This window comes from Wickerhamomyces anomalus (assembly GCF_001661255.1).
Source record: "Wickerhamomyces anomalus NRRL Y-366-8 unplaced genomic scaffold WICANscaffold_2, whole genome shotgun sequence".
NCBI classification, from domain to species: Eukaryota; Fungi; Ascomycota; class Saccharomycetes; order Phaffomycetales; family Wickerhamomycetaceae; genus Hansenula; species Hansenula anomala.
The window spans coordinates 971,241-985,931 of record NW_017567111.1 but is presented as its reverse complement, the minus strand read 5'-3'; the positions used below and the strand labels follow the sequence as shown (position 1 = coordinate 985,931).

The 14,691-nt window shown below is 35.6% G+C and overlaps 8 protein-coding genes across 8 annotated transcripts; 4 read left to right on the top strand and 4 right to left on the bottom strand.

Annotated features, from left to right (window-relative positions):
- Window positions 1-14: 14 nt before the first annotated feature.
- WICANDRAFT_61537 (eukaryotic translation initiation factor 3 subunit E) lies at window positions 15-498 on the bottom strand (the record flags this gene model as incomplete). The annotated part of the gene is made up of 1 exon (XM_019183196.1): window positions 15-498. A coding segment is annotated over one exon (484 nt), but the record flags the coding sequence as incomplete, so codon positions are not given.
- A 222-nt stretch (window positions 499-720) lies between these two features.
- On the top strand, window positions 721-1,999 carry WICANDRAFT_77639 (uncharacterized protein; the record flags this gene model as incomplete). Its single annotated transcript, XM_019184587.1, has 2 exons — window positions 721-783; window positions 839-1,999. The coding sequence occupies 2 exons, from the start codon at window positions 721-723 to the stop codon at window positions 1,997-1,999; spliced, it is 1,224 nt and encodes a 407-aa protein (XP_019040183.1).
- Window positions 2,000-2,548: 549 nt separating this feature from the next.
- On the top strand, window positions 2,549-5,290 carry ROT2 (glucan 1,3-alpha-glucosidase ROT2; the record flags this gene model as incomplete). The annotated part of the gene is made up of 1 exon (XM_019181594.1): window positions 2,549-5,290. The coding sequence occupies one exon, from the start codon at window positions 2,549-2,551 to the stop codon at window positions 5,288-5,290; it is 2,742 nt and encodes a 913-aa protein (XP_019040182.1).
- Window positions 5,291-5,322: 32 nt separating this feature from the next.
- SLX1 (endonuclease) lies at window positions 5,323-6,465 on the bottom strand (the record flags this gene model as incomplete). Its single annotated transcript, XM_019185514.1, has 3 exons — window positions 5,323-6,102; window positions 6,151-6,273; window positions 6,331-6,465. The coding sequence occupies 3 exons, from the start codon at window positions 6,463-6,465 to the stop codon at window positions 5,323-5,325; spliced, it is 1,038 nt and encodes a 345-aa protein (XP_019040181.1).
- A 144-nt stretch (window positions 6,466-6,609) lies between these two features.
- On the bottom strand, window positions 6,610-7,821 carry WICANDRAFT_28720 (thiolase family protein; the record flags this gene model as incomplete). The annotated part of the gene is made up of 1 exon (XM_019181532.1): window positions 6,610-7,821. The coding sequence occupies one exon, from the start codon at window positions 7,819-7,821 to the stop codon at window positions 6,610-6,612; it is 1,212 nt and encodes a 403-aa protein (XP_019040180.1).
- A 371-nt stretch (window positions 7,822-8,192) lies between these two features.
- WICANDRAFT_83258 (3-oxoacid CoA-transferase) lies at window positions 8,193-9,713 on the top strand (the record flags this gene model as incomplete). Its single annotated transcript, XM_019185513.1, has 2 exons — window positions 8,193-8,224; window positions 8,270-9,713. The coding sequence occupies 2 exons, from the start codon at window positions 8,193-8,195 to the stop codon at window positions 9,711-9,713; spliced, it is 1,476 nt and encodes a 491-aa protein (XP_019040179.1).
- Window positions 9,714-9,988: 275 nt separating this feature from the next.
- WICANDRAFT_83257 (uncharacterized protein) lies at window positions 9,989-11,314 on the bottom strand (the record flags this gene model as incomplete). The annotated part of the gene is made up of 1 exon (XM_019185512.1): window positions 9,989-11,314. The coding sequence occupies one exon, from the start codon at window positions 11,312-11,314 to the stop codon at window positions 9,989-9,991; it is 1,326 nt and encodes a 441-aa protein (XP_019040178.1).
- Window positions 11,315-12,883: 1,569 nt separating this feature from the next.
- Window positions 12,884-14,683, top strand: WICANDRAFT_61531 (uncharacterized protein; the record flags this gene model as incomplete). Its single annotated transcript, XM_019183195.1, has 1 exon — window positions 12,884-14,683. A coding segment is annotated over one exon (1,800 nt), but the record flags the coding sequence as incomplete, so codon positions are not given.
- Window positions 14,684-14,691: the final 8 nt, after the last annotated feature.

The following is a 14,691-nucleotide window of genomic DNA, read 5'->3' as shown; positions in this document are numbered from 1 at the left end:
AACTCTGAAGTTACTTAATAAATCAGAAGCCATAACGTAATCACCACGATTATATTGGAATTGACCAAATTCATACAAGGCATTAATTTTGGATTCAGTGATACCATGGTTCTTTTCTAAATATTCTCTGTTGAATTGTTTATCTTGTTTTAAATGATCTTGAACTTCTGGTAAGTTTAAAATATCTAAAGTTTCTTTAGTTTCATTGTTTAATTTATTGAAAATTTCATCAACTTTTGCTTCTTTTTCTTCTAATTCTTTTGGAACTTGAGCATTTGGATTCAAAGTTTTCCATTGTTCTTTAACGAAACTGATCATATTGGTTTCTTTGAATAAATCAAAAGTTAATTGAGTTATAGCTTTATCATCATATAAATCTTCTGATCTTAGGGATTCTAAAATTGGGTAGATCAAGTGTCTATCTAAGAATGGAATAACCTTCTTGGTCAAGTCATATTTACGAGCAATCTCTAGCTCAGCAGCACCAAGTTCACTCATGTTGAATTTATATTATAAAGAGCTTTCCAAATGTTCAATCTATACACCAAATTTTAAATCGACGTTAAATTTTTTTCCAAAAACTGAGCAAAACTTTTCGGTCTAGGCCACGACTGGAACCCGGACACCAAAATGGATTCGCGAATATTTGAGTTTAACAATCGAATTTTGGAACATTTACGCGTCTTTTGATCCAATTTTGTAAGTTGCAAAGTGTTGATAATGGGTGTTTTGGAGGACTCTAACGAGATCTTGAAGACTGCTGTTCTGAAAGAGAACAAGCCAGTATGTGTACTTTTTTTTCCCAGTGGAAATTACCTTGATTCTAACCAATTTTTAGTACACTTACAAATTATTGAGTAGACATTTGGATATCCATGTCAATGATGCAAAGAAATTGTTGTACACTTTCTACAAAAACCACAAGGATCTAGTGGAAGCTACCTTTTTGATTTCAGGGACATTCGGTGGTGAAACTGACTTAAAGATCAAAGTAACCAAGGATTTGAAAGATAGAGAAAAGTTTGATCAAGTTCAATCCATACAAGTTTATTCATTAAGTCCACAAAACATTAAGATTGATGAGATAGTCTCAACAGTAAATGCTCAACTCCAAGAATTCAATGTTGATGAGTCTAAATTGGCCAAATGGGGTTTGATTAAAGGTCCAGAATTAGTCAAAATTGCATCACAAACAACTAAAGAACCATCAAGATCAAATACCAGTATTTCCACCACCAAAAAGCCTGAAGCTAAAGCACCAGCGTCTGCTCCATCAAAAAAGAAAGAGTTTCCTGATATGGGTTTGAGGTCAGCTCAAATTTTGAACAGAAATAGAACAAAGGAAAAAGAGGAACCAAAAGCTAGAACAAACACACAACCAACCTTTGCATCATCCAGCAAACAGACTAAAGCAAAACAACAACCAAGATCAAAGACAGAACCTGCAAAGAAAGTTCAACAAGAGGATTTGGCCGATGAAGTTTCATTGAAGAAACAGAAGGAATCAAATGCTGAGAAGGATAGAAAGCAAAAGGAGTTGGAGAGTATGTTTGATGATGATGATGATGACGATGTTGTTATCCAAGAAGCTGATGAAGCAGAAAAAGAAGCAACAGAGACACCTACAACAGCAGCAAATAAGAATGAAGATCTAGAAGGTCTATTTGATAGCAGTTTCAGTCAATCTCAAAGTCAACCGAATAAAAAGGAAGTGGAGGAGCAACCAGAAGAAGTGCAACCAGAAGAACCAGACGTTGTGGAAGATGAAAAATCTCAAGAAGACAAGAAAGATGAAGGAGAGGTCACAAGCTATTATGATGAGGATGGTTATTTGGTGACTAAAGTTGCAGAGAAACCAAAGACAAAACCAAAACCAAAACCCAAAGCAAGGGAAGCTCCTGCATCTTCTTCAGCACCAGTCACCAAAAAGGCTAAACCAGCTGCCAAAGGTGGTGCTAAGCAACAAAGTTCTTTGATGAGTTTTTTTGGTAAAAAGTGAATATAATAAATGTTATTCTGAAAACTCACAGTAGCTCATTTACCAGACTTTTCCTTTGTATCTTTTTGCTTCTTTTTCGAAGAATGACGTTTATCATTCTTCTTTTTCTCTATTCTCTCAACAGGCTTCGATGGCTTCTTTGTGTCTTTTTCATCTGAGCCACGTACTTTATCATTGTGTTTCTGGGTATTGTTCAACAATCTGTTTAAAAAAGCTGTATTGGGTTTCTGAGAACGCTCTTTGACTGGCTCTTCGCCCTCGAGCTCCTTGATCATTTTCTGGATCAATTTTTCATCGTTCTTACTATCAACAACAAACTTATCCATTCTAAAATGCTTTATTGACTCCAACCTGAAGAATGGCTATTTAATTTCACAGGTACAAATGTTTTCTGGTGTCTGGGTTCATTAGCACCAGGGCACGCAACCTTCAACAGAACAAGTTGGCATAAAAACGCCAACAACGAATCCAAAATCTCAAGAAATACTGTAGTGACAAAAACTCCCCATACATTGGATCAATTGGCAATTGGCTTAGCTTTGGTTGAAGATGAAGTTATTCCAATTCTTCATTTTGCTCACGATTTATCTACAAGGTGCCTTTGCTGTCAAGGATTACCTCTTCAAAAAATGTGCACAATCTGGGTTTTGCAATAGAAACAGACATTTTGCTGGCGAAGTCTCTAAAAACCCTGATTATGTTTCAAAATACTCAATTGATGAGTCAACATTGAACTATATTGAATCCAACTCCACTATCCTTGGTGATATCTACAAAAAAGTCAACGATGCTAAATCTGTTAGATTACCATTCCAGATCAACATTTTGGAAAATAACAACATTAGATTAAGAGTTGATGAAGATCGTTCCCAAATTGAATGGAATAATAAGTTTTTGAACAAGGAAAGATTCGCTGATGCTTGGAAGTATGCTTTCAAAGGCGAACCTGTTGTTTCTCAAAACTATAAATTCAATGACTTACAAAATGGTAAAATTTCAGTGATTTATGGTGATAAAGATCAATACGAATTGGAGATCTTTACCCAAGACTTCAAAGTTGTTGTTAAATATAATGGTGAAACCCAATTGGTGCTAAATGATAGATCATTTTTAAACATCGAACATTTTAGAAAAGAAGATGAGAATGAAGCAAACTTAACACCAGAAGAGTCAAGCTTTAATGGTTTCCATGACGATTTCCAAGATTCAAAAGATGATTCCGTTCCATTTGGACCAGAATCTGTTGCAGTAGATGTTACTTTCAAAGGTTTCAAACATGTTTATGGTATTCCAGAACATGCTGATAGCTTATCCTTAAAAGATACTTCCGAATCGGAACCATATCGTTTATACAATGTTGATATCTTTGAATATGAAACTGATAGCAGACTTCCAATGTATGGTGTTATCCCATTCATGGTTGCTCATAAAGTTGGTGTCTCTGCAGGTATCTTTTGGGTTAACGGTGCAGATACTTATGTGGATGTTAAAAAAGATCAAGAATCCCAAGATGAACAAGTTTTAAGCTCAAAAATTGATTCAAAGACTCATTGGATCTCAGAAAATGGGATTTTAGATGTTGTCATCATAATTGGCGAAACTCCAACCGAGGTTACACAATCTTATGCTTCATTATCTGGTAATGTTCAACTTCCACAGTTGTTCTCATTAGGGTACCATCAATGTAGATGGAACTATAATGATGAAGAAGATGTTTTGACAATCACAGAGAACATGGATAAATTTGAAATTCCATATGATGTTATTTGGTTAGATGTTGAGTATACTGATGCTAAGAAATACTTCACTTGGAAAAAAGAGTTATTCCCAGATCCTGAACGTATGCTCAATAAATTGGATGAGACTGGAAGAACACTAGTTGCCATTATTGATCCTCATTTGAAGACAGGTTATGAAGTTAGTAAAGACGTTGAATCTAAAGACCTTGCATTATTAAACAAAGATGGTGATATTTTCAAAGGTCATTGTTGGCCAGGTGAATCTGTTTGGATTGATACATTTAATCCAAAATCATATGATTATTGGACTTATTTATTCAGAAATAGTACTGGATTAGCTGGTGATGCTACAAATTTCCACATCTGGAATGATATGAATGAACCTTCCATTTTCTCTGGTCCTGAAACTTCATCTCCAAAAGATCTTGTCAATTATGGCGGTCTAGAAATCAGATCAGATCATAACATTTATGGTTTAACTTTCCACGAGGCAACTTATCAAGCTTTAATTGATAGATATGTCAATAAGAGACCTTTCATTCTAACAAGAGCTTACTATTCAGGGTCTCAAAGATCAGCAGCTATGTGGACTGGTGATAATATGTCTAAATGGGAGTATTTGAAGATTTCCTTACCAATGATTTTAACTTCAAATATAGCTGGTATGCCATTCGCGGGTGCTGATGTTGGTGGGTTCTTTGGTAATCCTTCCAAGGAATTATTAACAAGATGGTATCAAGCTGCTGTGTTTTATCCATTCTTTAGAGCACATGCTCATATTGATTCAAGAAGAAGAGAACCATGGATTGCCGGTGAACCTTATACTTCTTATATGAGAGACGCCGTCAAAATCCGTTATTCAATTTTACCATTGATTTATACTAAATTCTATGAATCTTCAAAAACCGGTGTACCAGTTATCAATCCATTATTTTATGAAACTCCTTCAAACCCAAAGACTTTTGAAATTGAAGATGAATTCTTCCTAGGTGGATTATTAGTGAAACCAGTTACTGATGAAGGTGCAGAAGCTGTTGAAATTTACTTACCAGATGATGAAATTTATTATGATTATGAGACTTTTGAAAGTTTACAAGGTGAAGGTGATCATAAAGTTGATGCTCCATTAGAAAAAATACCAATCTTGATCAAAGGTGGTTCAATTACTCCAAGAAAGGATAGATATCGTAGATCATCCAAATTGATGAAATATGACCCTTACACATTAGTCATTGCTCTTGATTCAAACAAATCTGCAAAAGGTAGCTTATACATTGATGATGGGGAGACCTTCAATTATGAAAATGGTGAATTTTTATATATTGATTTCAGTTTACAAGATGGTGAATTACAAGCTGTTGTTAAAGATGGCTCATTATCTGTTCCAAATTCTATTGAGAAAATCTTGATTGTTGGCTTGGAAAATGCTCCAGCTTCTGTTCAAGTGTCTCAAGGTTCTGAATGGAATGCTGATGTTATTCAAGAGACAAACTATGCAATTATCAAAACCCCAGGTGTTGATTTGAGTAAAGATTGGTCCATCAAGTTTTAGATGAAAAAAAGATGTTTTTCCCGTGTTTCATTCTATACAACATCCTGTGTAGCTTCAATCTCATTCAACTCATCCTCCTCTTCTTCGACAGTTGGTTCTTTACCATCATATCCGATATTTAATCTAGCCATAGTGGAGTATCTAACCAAGGTTGTCCAAATTAGAACTTTTTCACACGATGGGCATGAACCCTTTTTAGGTATGATTGAACTTTCAGGTATTTGTGTAATTTGTGTAATTTTTGTTCTTTGGGAAAGTTTTTTCATAGCTGCTTTATCAGCATCAACATTTTGCACTTCTTTTTCATTGGTTCTGAAATGAGTGGAAAGACATGAAAGGTGTGAAATGTGGTCACATGAATCATGGTAACATAATGAGACAAGTGGGTACTCTGAGTTTGTCTTTGTATAATCAATCACATCTTTGCAAAAATGACATATATGCTCACCGTAGCGAAGAACTTCTTGAAATCTTGACAAGATCTTTGTATCATGTTCGATACATTTCTTTTTGAAATCCATCACGTTTTGCATATTGATAATTTCATTTGTCTCTGGAGTATTTGTATAGTCTATACGAATGAGTTGGTTTAGCAAATTAATGCCAAATTTATTCGTATACCAAACCTTATAAGTTTCAGAGTTGAATATTTGAACTTTCAAGTTCATTTTGTTGAAAAATGGTGAATTTAATAACAATCTAACATTTCCTAATTTGTGATGTATAGACCGACCAGCAGTCTTGGATGTTGTGATTCTTTGCACTTTTTCAATATGACGTGTTTGGTAGGAATGTTGCCATGCATGCTCGAACTATATGGTTAGAAGCTTTCCCTTTGGTTAAATTGTTTCTTGACTCACTTGTAAAGCTGCAATTTTGTTTGGGAACCCATGAACTATCATAATCATTTCCCAGGGCCTGAACCCCTTTCTCTTTGTTTTGTACGCTCCTGCTTTTAGTTCACCATTATGCTGCCGTAGTCTCTATGGAAAATGGGGTCAGTAATCTTGACTTTGTTCCGACTATGAATGAGTACATACTCTTACTGGATCAGGTGTTGATCCTATGTAAAATGAGTTTGGTTTGGGTATTGATCGCAGCAAATAACATCCATAAAACTTGGGCACTGCGTGTGCTACCTTCTTCTTAGTCGACTGTGACCCTATTTGTGACATTTGTAGCAAATATCAACTATTTAACCTAGTTTGTTTACAAAATTTTCAGTGTTTTGATTTACATATTTTTTTGCTGACACGATATTTTGTGACAGATACATGAATTATTTTACGAGTAAAAAGTTTTGATTACAACTATACAATTTACTCTTCATTGACAAATAATCCAGCATATCCTTGACCAGTACTGGTACACATGGAGACTACACCTAACTGCTTACCTTGAGTTTTCAACCCATTGATCAATGTGCTGATGACTCTTCCACCAGTAGCACCTAATGGATGTCCAAGAGCAATAGCACCACCATAAGGATTTACTTTAGTTTCATCAAGCCCTAGTTCTCTAATGCAGTATAATGACTGTGATGCAAATGCTTCATTCAGCTCAAAGATATCAATATCATCTTTTGTTAAATCAAATCTATTCAATAATTTTGGGATAGCTACAGCTGGACCCATCCCCATTAAATGAGATTCAACCCCAGCAACAGAGCTCCCAATGAATTTGGCAATAGGTTTCAAACCATTCTTTTCAGCATTCTCTCTAGTAGTTAAGATCACAGCACTTGCACCATCACTGATCTGTGAAGCATTACCTGCAGTTGTAGTTCCTGTTTCCGAGAACGCAGGTTTCAATGTTGACAATTTTTCCAAAGTGACATTTCCTCTTACACCATCGTCTTTTGAGATGGTTTTATATTCTTCAGGTTCGCCTTCTTCAGAGACCCTAGCTTCCACTGGAATGATTTCTTTTAGGAAATGACCAGACTCAGTAGCTTTGAATGCTTTTTGTTGAGACTTCAATGCAAACTCATCTTGATCTTTTCTTGAGATGTTGTATTTGGATGCGACATTTTCAGAAGTTATACCCATTGGCATCAAAACATTTTGAGCTTCAGAAGATGCTTGTTTCTTGAATGGCTCATAAATTCTAGTTGGGATTCCTCTATGTGGGAAATAATCATGTGTCATTGATTCCACACCAGCAGCAATACCAAAGTCTATATCACCAGAGCGGATCGAGGCAGCCAAATAACTAAGAGCTTGAGCAGAAGATGCACATTGTCTATTCACCGTGTTTATAGTGGTTTTTATTGGGAAGCCAGCGGCTTTAGCAGCCAAAGCACTCGCTTTCTGACCACCGAGTGTTTGCAACACAGCACCAACCAAGATATCATCAACCAAGGACGGATCCACTTTGGAACGCTCAATTGAGCCTTTCAAGACATTGTAGAGCAGTTCTTCTGGATACAACTTGGATAGCCCACCCTTTTTAGCCTTTGTCACTGGAGTTCTGAGGGCTGAGAGGATCACGATGTCTTTTGGCGATTTTGTTAGCAGTCTTGCTGTTGACATTTTGGCTATCGGATCGAGGTGCTCAGGAACACCAGCATTAACCAGCTAAACCAACCTGGATTCCACCATTCTTAAATAACATCATCGCCTATTGTCGTGATGAGCCTGACAGACTCGGGAGCTCTACCGGTAGAGCTTTCAACCGCTTCACGTCCCTGATACGCTGGTACCTGGTGTACCCCAGTTTAGAGCTGGTGGGTTAATTCATTAGCCAGACACAACGGCCAGGCTTCCGACACCAGTCGCGTCTTGAACCGGTTGATACTTTAACAAAGGAGCATAATTGAGTTGATTGATGATATATATACAGCTACGGATCCAGAATGATGTGTATCTGATGGATTCCCAAGTGTTGTTGATGTTATTGGAAAATGTTTAAGCTAATTGTCCCTAGAACAACGCTGTTTAGAATAGCTGGATTTCGTTTCTCATCTACTGCTATTCCAAGAATCTCAAAAGTGGTTCAAACTACAGATGAAGCATTAGAAGGAATACAATCCGGTCAGACTTTACTATCTGGTGGATTTGGACTTTCTGGTGTGTCTGACACCTTGATCAATGCATTATTAGAGAAGAAGGACATCAAGAACCTAACAGCCGTGTCAAATAATGCTGGTTTGGATGGGCAAGGTTTATCAAAATTGTTACAATCTGGACAAATCACCAAAATGATTGCAAGTTTCATTGGAATGAACAAGACTTTCGAAAAGTTGTATTTAGATGGTAAGATTGATTTGGAATTGACTCCTCAAGGTACCATGGTGGAAAAAGTTAGAGCTGGTGGTGCTGGTATCCCAGCTTTTTACACCCCAACTGGTGTGGGTACCTGGGTTGAGGAAGGTAAATTACCAGTTCGATATGGTGAGAATGGTGAAGTATTGAAAACTACAAAACCTAAAGAAACAAGAGAATTCAATGGACGTAAATTTTTATTGGAAGATAGCATATTTGCTGATGTTGCATTTGTCAAGGCTTTTAAAGCTGACACCTTGGGTAATTGTTGGTTTAGAGGATCATCTCAAAATTTCAACACTGCTTTTGGTAAAAATGCTAAATTAACTATTGTGGAAGCTGAAAACATTGTCGAACCGGGAGAAATCAAACCTGAAAATGTTCATTTACAATCAGTCTATGTTGATAGAATCATTAAATCTACTGCACCTAAAGAAATCGAAATTGTCAAATTGGCTGAAGATCAAAAATCACCAGAAGAGTTATTAAGTTCTGGTAATGAAAAAGAATTGAAAAGATTCAAGATTTCCCAACGTGCATCTAGAGAATTCAATGGTTTCAAATCCGCAAATTTGGGTATTGGTATGCCAAATCTATCTGTTGCTTTCCTTCCTGAAGATTCTCAAGTCATGTTACAATCAGAAAATGGTATATTGGGCATGGGTCCACATCCAAGAAAAGGTGAAGAAGATGCAGATTTAATCAATTCAGGTAAAGAGACAGTCACATTATTGAAAGGTGCTTCATTATTCGGTTCAGAAGAAAGTTTTGCCATGATTAGAGGTGGTAAAGTTGGATTAACAATGCTTGGAGGGTTACAAGTTTCTGAAAATGGTGATTTGGCTAATTGGGGATTGCCTGGAAGAGTTAAAGGTATGGGTGGTGCAATGGATTTAGTTTCAAATCCTCAAGCTACAAGAGTTGTTGTGTTGATGGAACATGTTGATAAAAAAGGCCGTTCAAAGATTTTGAAAAAATGTCAATTCCCATTGACTGGTACTAAATGTGTCAAGAGAATTATTACAGATCTTGCAGTATTTGACGTTGTGGATAATGATCATTTGAAATTGATTGAAATTGCTGATAATACCACATTAGAGGAAGTCAAGGAAAAGACTGAAGCTGATTTTGAAATTGCTGATGATTTAAAGAAGTTTTAGCTAAGAAATTTAATGAACACATATAAATATTCTATGAAGATGTAGTGATAAACGAATATTGAATGCTGAGCCCCAAGCACTGATAAACCTTATTTATGCCAGGAGCTGATTTTCTAGGGGTATGCTATATCATCTCAAAGGTCAAACTGTTTGTTTTGACTGAATGTGCTACTACACCACTCAGTAATCAATCTACAACTCAATCCATAAAATAAATACTCATTCAATACACACGAAACATCTGATCAACTCTTTCGAATCAATCAATTTAATTGCTATAGCTTCAAGCTATTATCAACAAAAGTAACAGGTTCATGAGCCACAAAGCTATTCCAACCTCTTTCAGCTTCTTTGAAAGCATCATAACCAAACAAGAATTTTTGGAAAACAGGATCTGCCCATCTATTTGGATAACCTTTTCTTGGACTCAATTTCAATAAAGCATCCCTTTTAGCTTGTTTCTCACCATCTGGTAAATGGAAAATATCCCTACAATTAGTTGAACCTTGCACAACTTGAGTAGTTCTCCATTTTCTTAAATTTTCATAAGTTTTCAATAATCCATGAATTTGTGATTTATCAGTGATTCTACCAAATAATCCAGTTAATACAGCAGAGTCTTCAACAGCTTGAGCAGCACCTTGTGCCAAATAAGGTAATGTAGCATGACATGCATCACCCATTAATGCAACGTTACCAGTTTCATGAACCCAAGTTTCCATTTCAATAGAGTTTTGTAATCTCCATTTAGAAGTTTGATGAACCAAAGTTAACAATTTTTTCAATTTTGGATCCCAATCACTAAATAAATCTAAAATTTCACCAGGTTGTGCAGGTTCAACATTAACATCTTGTGGTAAAGTATCTGGTGATAAAACAACAATATTGACAGTTTCACCACTGTTTGAATTCAATAAATAAACAACAACATGTATATTTGGACCCCACCAAAAATTGATCTTTGGTTCTTCCCAAATAAACTTCAAATCTTCATGTTTTCTAACTTCAGATGATCTAACTAATGCTCTCCAAGCAATATCACCAGTATTATGAGGTGGATCTGGTCTACCCAACATTGTTTGTCTAATTTGAGATTTCAATCCATCTGCACCAATGATAACATCAGCATTGAATTGACGTCGATCACCTGTGATGACGCTATTATCATCAAAGTCCACTCTCATAACTCTTGCACCTAATTTAATAACAACACCAACTTCAATAGCTCTATCAACAAGAACTTTATGGAAATCGGCTCTATGAATATGTAAATATGGAGCACCATATTGTTCTAAGCAGTAAGGTCTCAAAACTAAATAACTTAACAAATCACCAGAGTCCCATTTTCTGAAATTGTAAGATTTTGGAACATGAGAAACAGCCAATAAAGGTTCACGAACACCTAAAGCATCCAAGATCTTTGTAGAATTTGGTGGAATTTGAATACCAGCACCAACTTCACCTAATTCTGGAGCTTGTTCTAGCATAATAACATGATGTCCAGATAATCTAAGTCCAATTGCTGCAGCTAATCCACCAAGACCAGCACCAACAATGACAAATTTTAAAGGAGTATAAGTTTTAGGTATTGGATTTGACATAATGATGTATAACGATAAACCAATGGAAGCGATACAATCTTTTAGAAGAACATTATCCGTTATATATATGGGTAATATATGTTTGGTTCTGTTGATTGACTTACAGGATGCAAAAATTCAATACCCGGTTAATCTTTTACCAATACAACCCTCTTTCAAAACCTCCAACAACCATGAGTACCAACAAAGTATTTAAACAGATAGCTCTGGCACAGGTATAGTGGCTCAGCATTTAGCCAGTGTGTATTGAGGAAACCCCAGATACAATCTGTGAAGTCATAATGATCATTTGTTGAGTTTGTAACAGATCTGAAAAGTAGATTTGGTTGTTGATTTTACAGAACTCTGAAATTCTGAAGGCGACAAAATGCGAAATGGACAGGGCAGCACCACGCAAAATCTTTCCAAACAACGTAAAGGGAAACCACGATACACACAATATCGAGCTCAATTAAAATTGTTAACGGAATATGAGACTGACATTATGTTTTTGTATTGCAGTCTGTGAAATTCATTGTATGCGTAGAGTCCGTATGTATCAAGTTAAATATAGCTGCCGCGATCTTGTATTATGGACGTAAGCGGTAGTATAATTGTAGACACGTGATATATTGACAGAGGAGACTGTTAAATTGAAACATATAAATGATCAAATTTCCAACCACCATTTATAATTATGGCCGGTAAATAAAACTCTTTGGGAAGGAGAAGACACAACTGGTTAGAAGTGTCTATATGCTTCAACACAGAAGCTAGCAGCATTCTTTGGTTTTTATAAGTATTTGAGCCGTGTTGAAGCTGGCTTGTCGTTGAGGTCAGATATCGCTTGTTAAATAGAGGTGGTCGTTAGATAGTATATACTAGAGTAAGAGTTTCAATCAAAATTTTGGTATTGAAATTATCAAGCTCTTGGCTTCAGAGTTGTTGATCGTTATTATGTTTTTTTAGTACGTACCAAAGTTTAGTGTTGATATTGACACTCCAAGCAATGGCAGAAGTCTGAAACAACAAAATGAGGTCCTTAAACATCAAGAATCAAACTGCATTAATAAAACATTGTATTTTACTAATCTAGACTCCAGATAAAGCACTATACAAATGAACACTATCGCATAAACATTTAGTACCCCAGCCATACTTATTTCTCACCCGCTTAAACGTATACCCTCCAGCCCCAAAGCACTGACCCTGGTCACCGCTTAAATATTTTCCCGCATTATCAAGACGCGGAAGTTTGTTTTCGTGGTAGAAATTTGAAATTCAGCTATCTAGTGAAAAGCCCAGAACCAAACTGGGATACTAATACATTCCACCAACGATTCCCAAGGAAATATACTTTACTAATGGCTCAATTCATTCTAGACCTCTTTACTAATCGTTTCAGAAGTGCCAGCTGGTTATATATTTAAAGAAATTCGTATCAGCCCACTTGTGGATAAAGTCAACAAAGGACGTGCTGAGATCAAGTCCAACCAATAATGGAATAATAGCTGTCAAACTTTTTTTAGAATTTAGTACTGTGTCAAACATCTCCTGTATCAGATCCATCTACGTTATCAATTCAAAATCATGTGTTCAAGTCAAAAACAAGGTGTCAGCTCATCTGCTCGACGTTCTGGTTCAGCCGCTGGTGAATCTCAACAATCAATCAAGAGAAGAAGAATAAGCAAAGCTTGTGATAACTGTCGTTCCAAAAAAGCTAAATGTAATGGGAAAAATCCATGCACTTCTTGTATATTGAATGAAGAAACTTGTGTCTATAGTGACTCAAACAAGAAAAGAGGTATTCCAAGTGGTTATACAAAAGAGTTGGAGACAAAGAATTTTTTATTACAATTATTATTGACAAAGTTGTTCACTGAGGATGATTCAGTCTTGTTGAAGTTGACAAATTTGTTAACAGATCCTGAAGTTAAGAATGAATTTTTCAGTCAAATAAATGATTTGAACACCACCTGGCATGAAAGTTCAAACATCAAACCATTGTTTACACATTGTTTATTGAATGATTTACCAAGTTTGAACTTGGACCTCAAAGACCCAAACTTGAAACCTTTGAAAACTCCTAATAAAGAAGGAGGTTCAGAATCATCACCAGAAAGACTATCTAAAAGACATTCCAATGCTAAAGAAGAAGATCCAACTATTGGAGGTGAAGAGCTTGAAAGGTCCAACTCAAGTAATGATACTAAATCACCAACTCATTCTCGTCCAAACATAGATGCTGCTTTGAATTTCAACAAGATTGCCTTACAATATAAAGGGTTATCATCTTCAAATTCAACATTTTCACCAACTGCAATCCAGCACTATGTTCAAACCTTACCACCAACTTCAAAATCTCCATTCAGAGTTGGTTCACTTTTCAATATCAAGTCAACTTCCAAGAATTCATTACCTACTGAAATTTTACAATTTCCTCTAAATACTAGAAAATTGGTTGATTCATATTTTCAAGTTGTTCATCCTTGGTTACCTATGGTTAATAGATTTGCTATTGTTAGATATACCCATAAATCTAACGTTAAGGATCCAAACATTGATGGGAATTTCATTGGGTTGATTTGGGCTATTTTAGCATTAGGACAATTTAAATTCAATGGTTTTATAAATGAAGAAAGTAAAATATTGAGTTTAAATTGCGCTAGAAATTCAGTTATTGCATTAGAAACAACAACAACTTCCACTATTGAGACTATTCAATCAATGCTATTATTAGGTTTATTTTATTATGAGATTGGTGAATGGGATTCAGCATGGGTTTTAACTTCAAGTGCTTCAAGAATGGCTGTCGATACAAGATTGATGATTAATAACAATCAAAAATTGATGGAGCATGAGATTAAATTGAGAGAAAGAACTTGGAGTGGTGTTTATTTGTTGAATTTGCTTTTGAGTTTAAGATTAGGAAGATCTCCTGTTGTTAGAAAAGCTGATTATCCAATTCCAAAGATTTCTGAAGATGATTGGGAAGAATGGGATGGTTGGACTGAATTTCAAATTGAAAATTATGAAAATTTAACGTTGGCCAATAAGAAACCATTGAAGTTAGAAAGTGCAAGATGTTTGAGCGTTCATAATAAGTTATTAGAGCTGGCTTCCTTATTGAATCTGATTGTTACAAGTTATATCGAATATAATGAGAATCTTGATCAAACAGGGTTTTATAAAAATGATCATCATAGATTGTTGAATACAAATCCTGAAGTTTTCACATTTGGTACTTATACAATCAATCCAAATGAAACAATTGCTGTTTCTGCTATTGAAGATGAATTACTTGAATGGTTCAAATCATTACCTCCACATTGTCAAATAAATGATGATACATCCAATGGTGAAGAGGAAAATGGGAAGATTCCACATTTTGTTGCTTT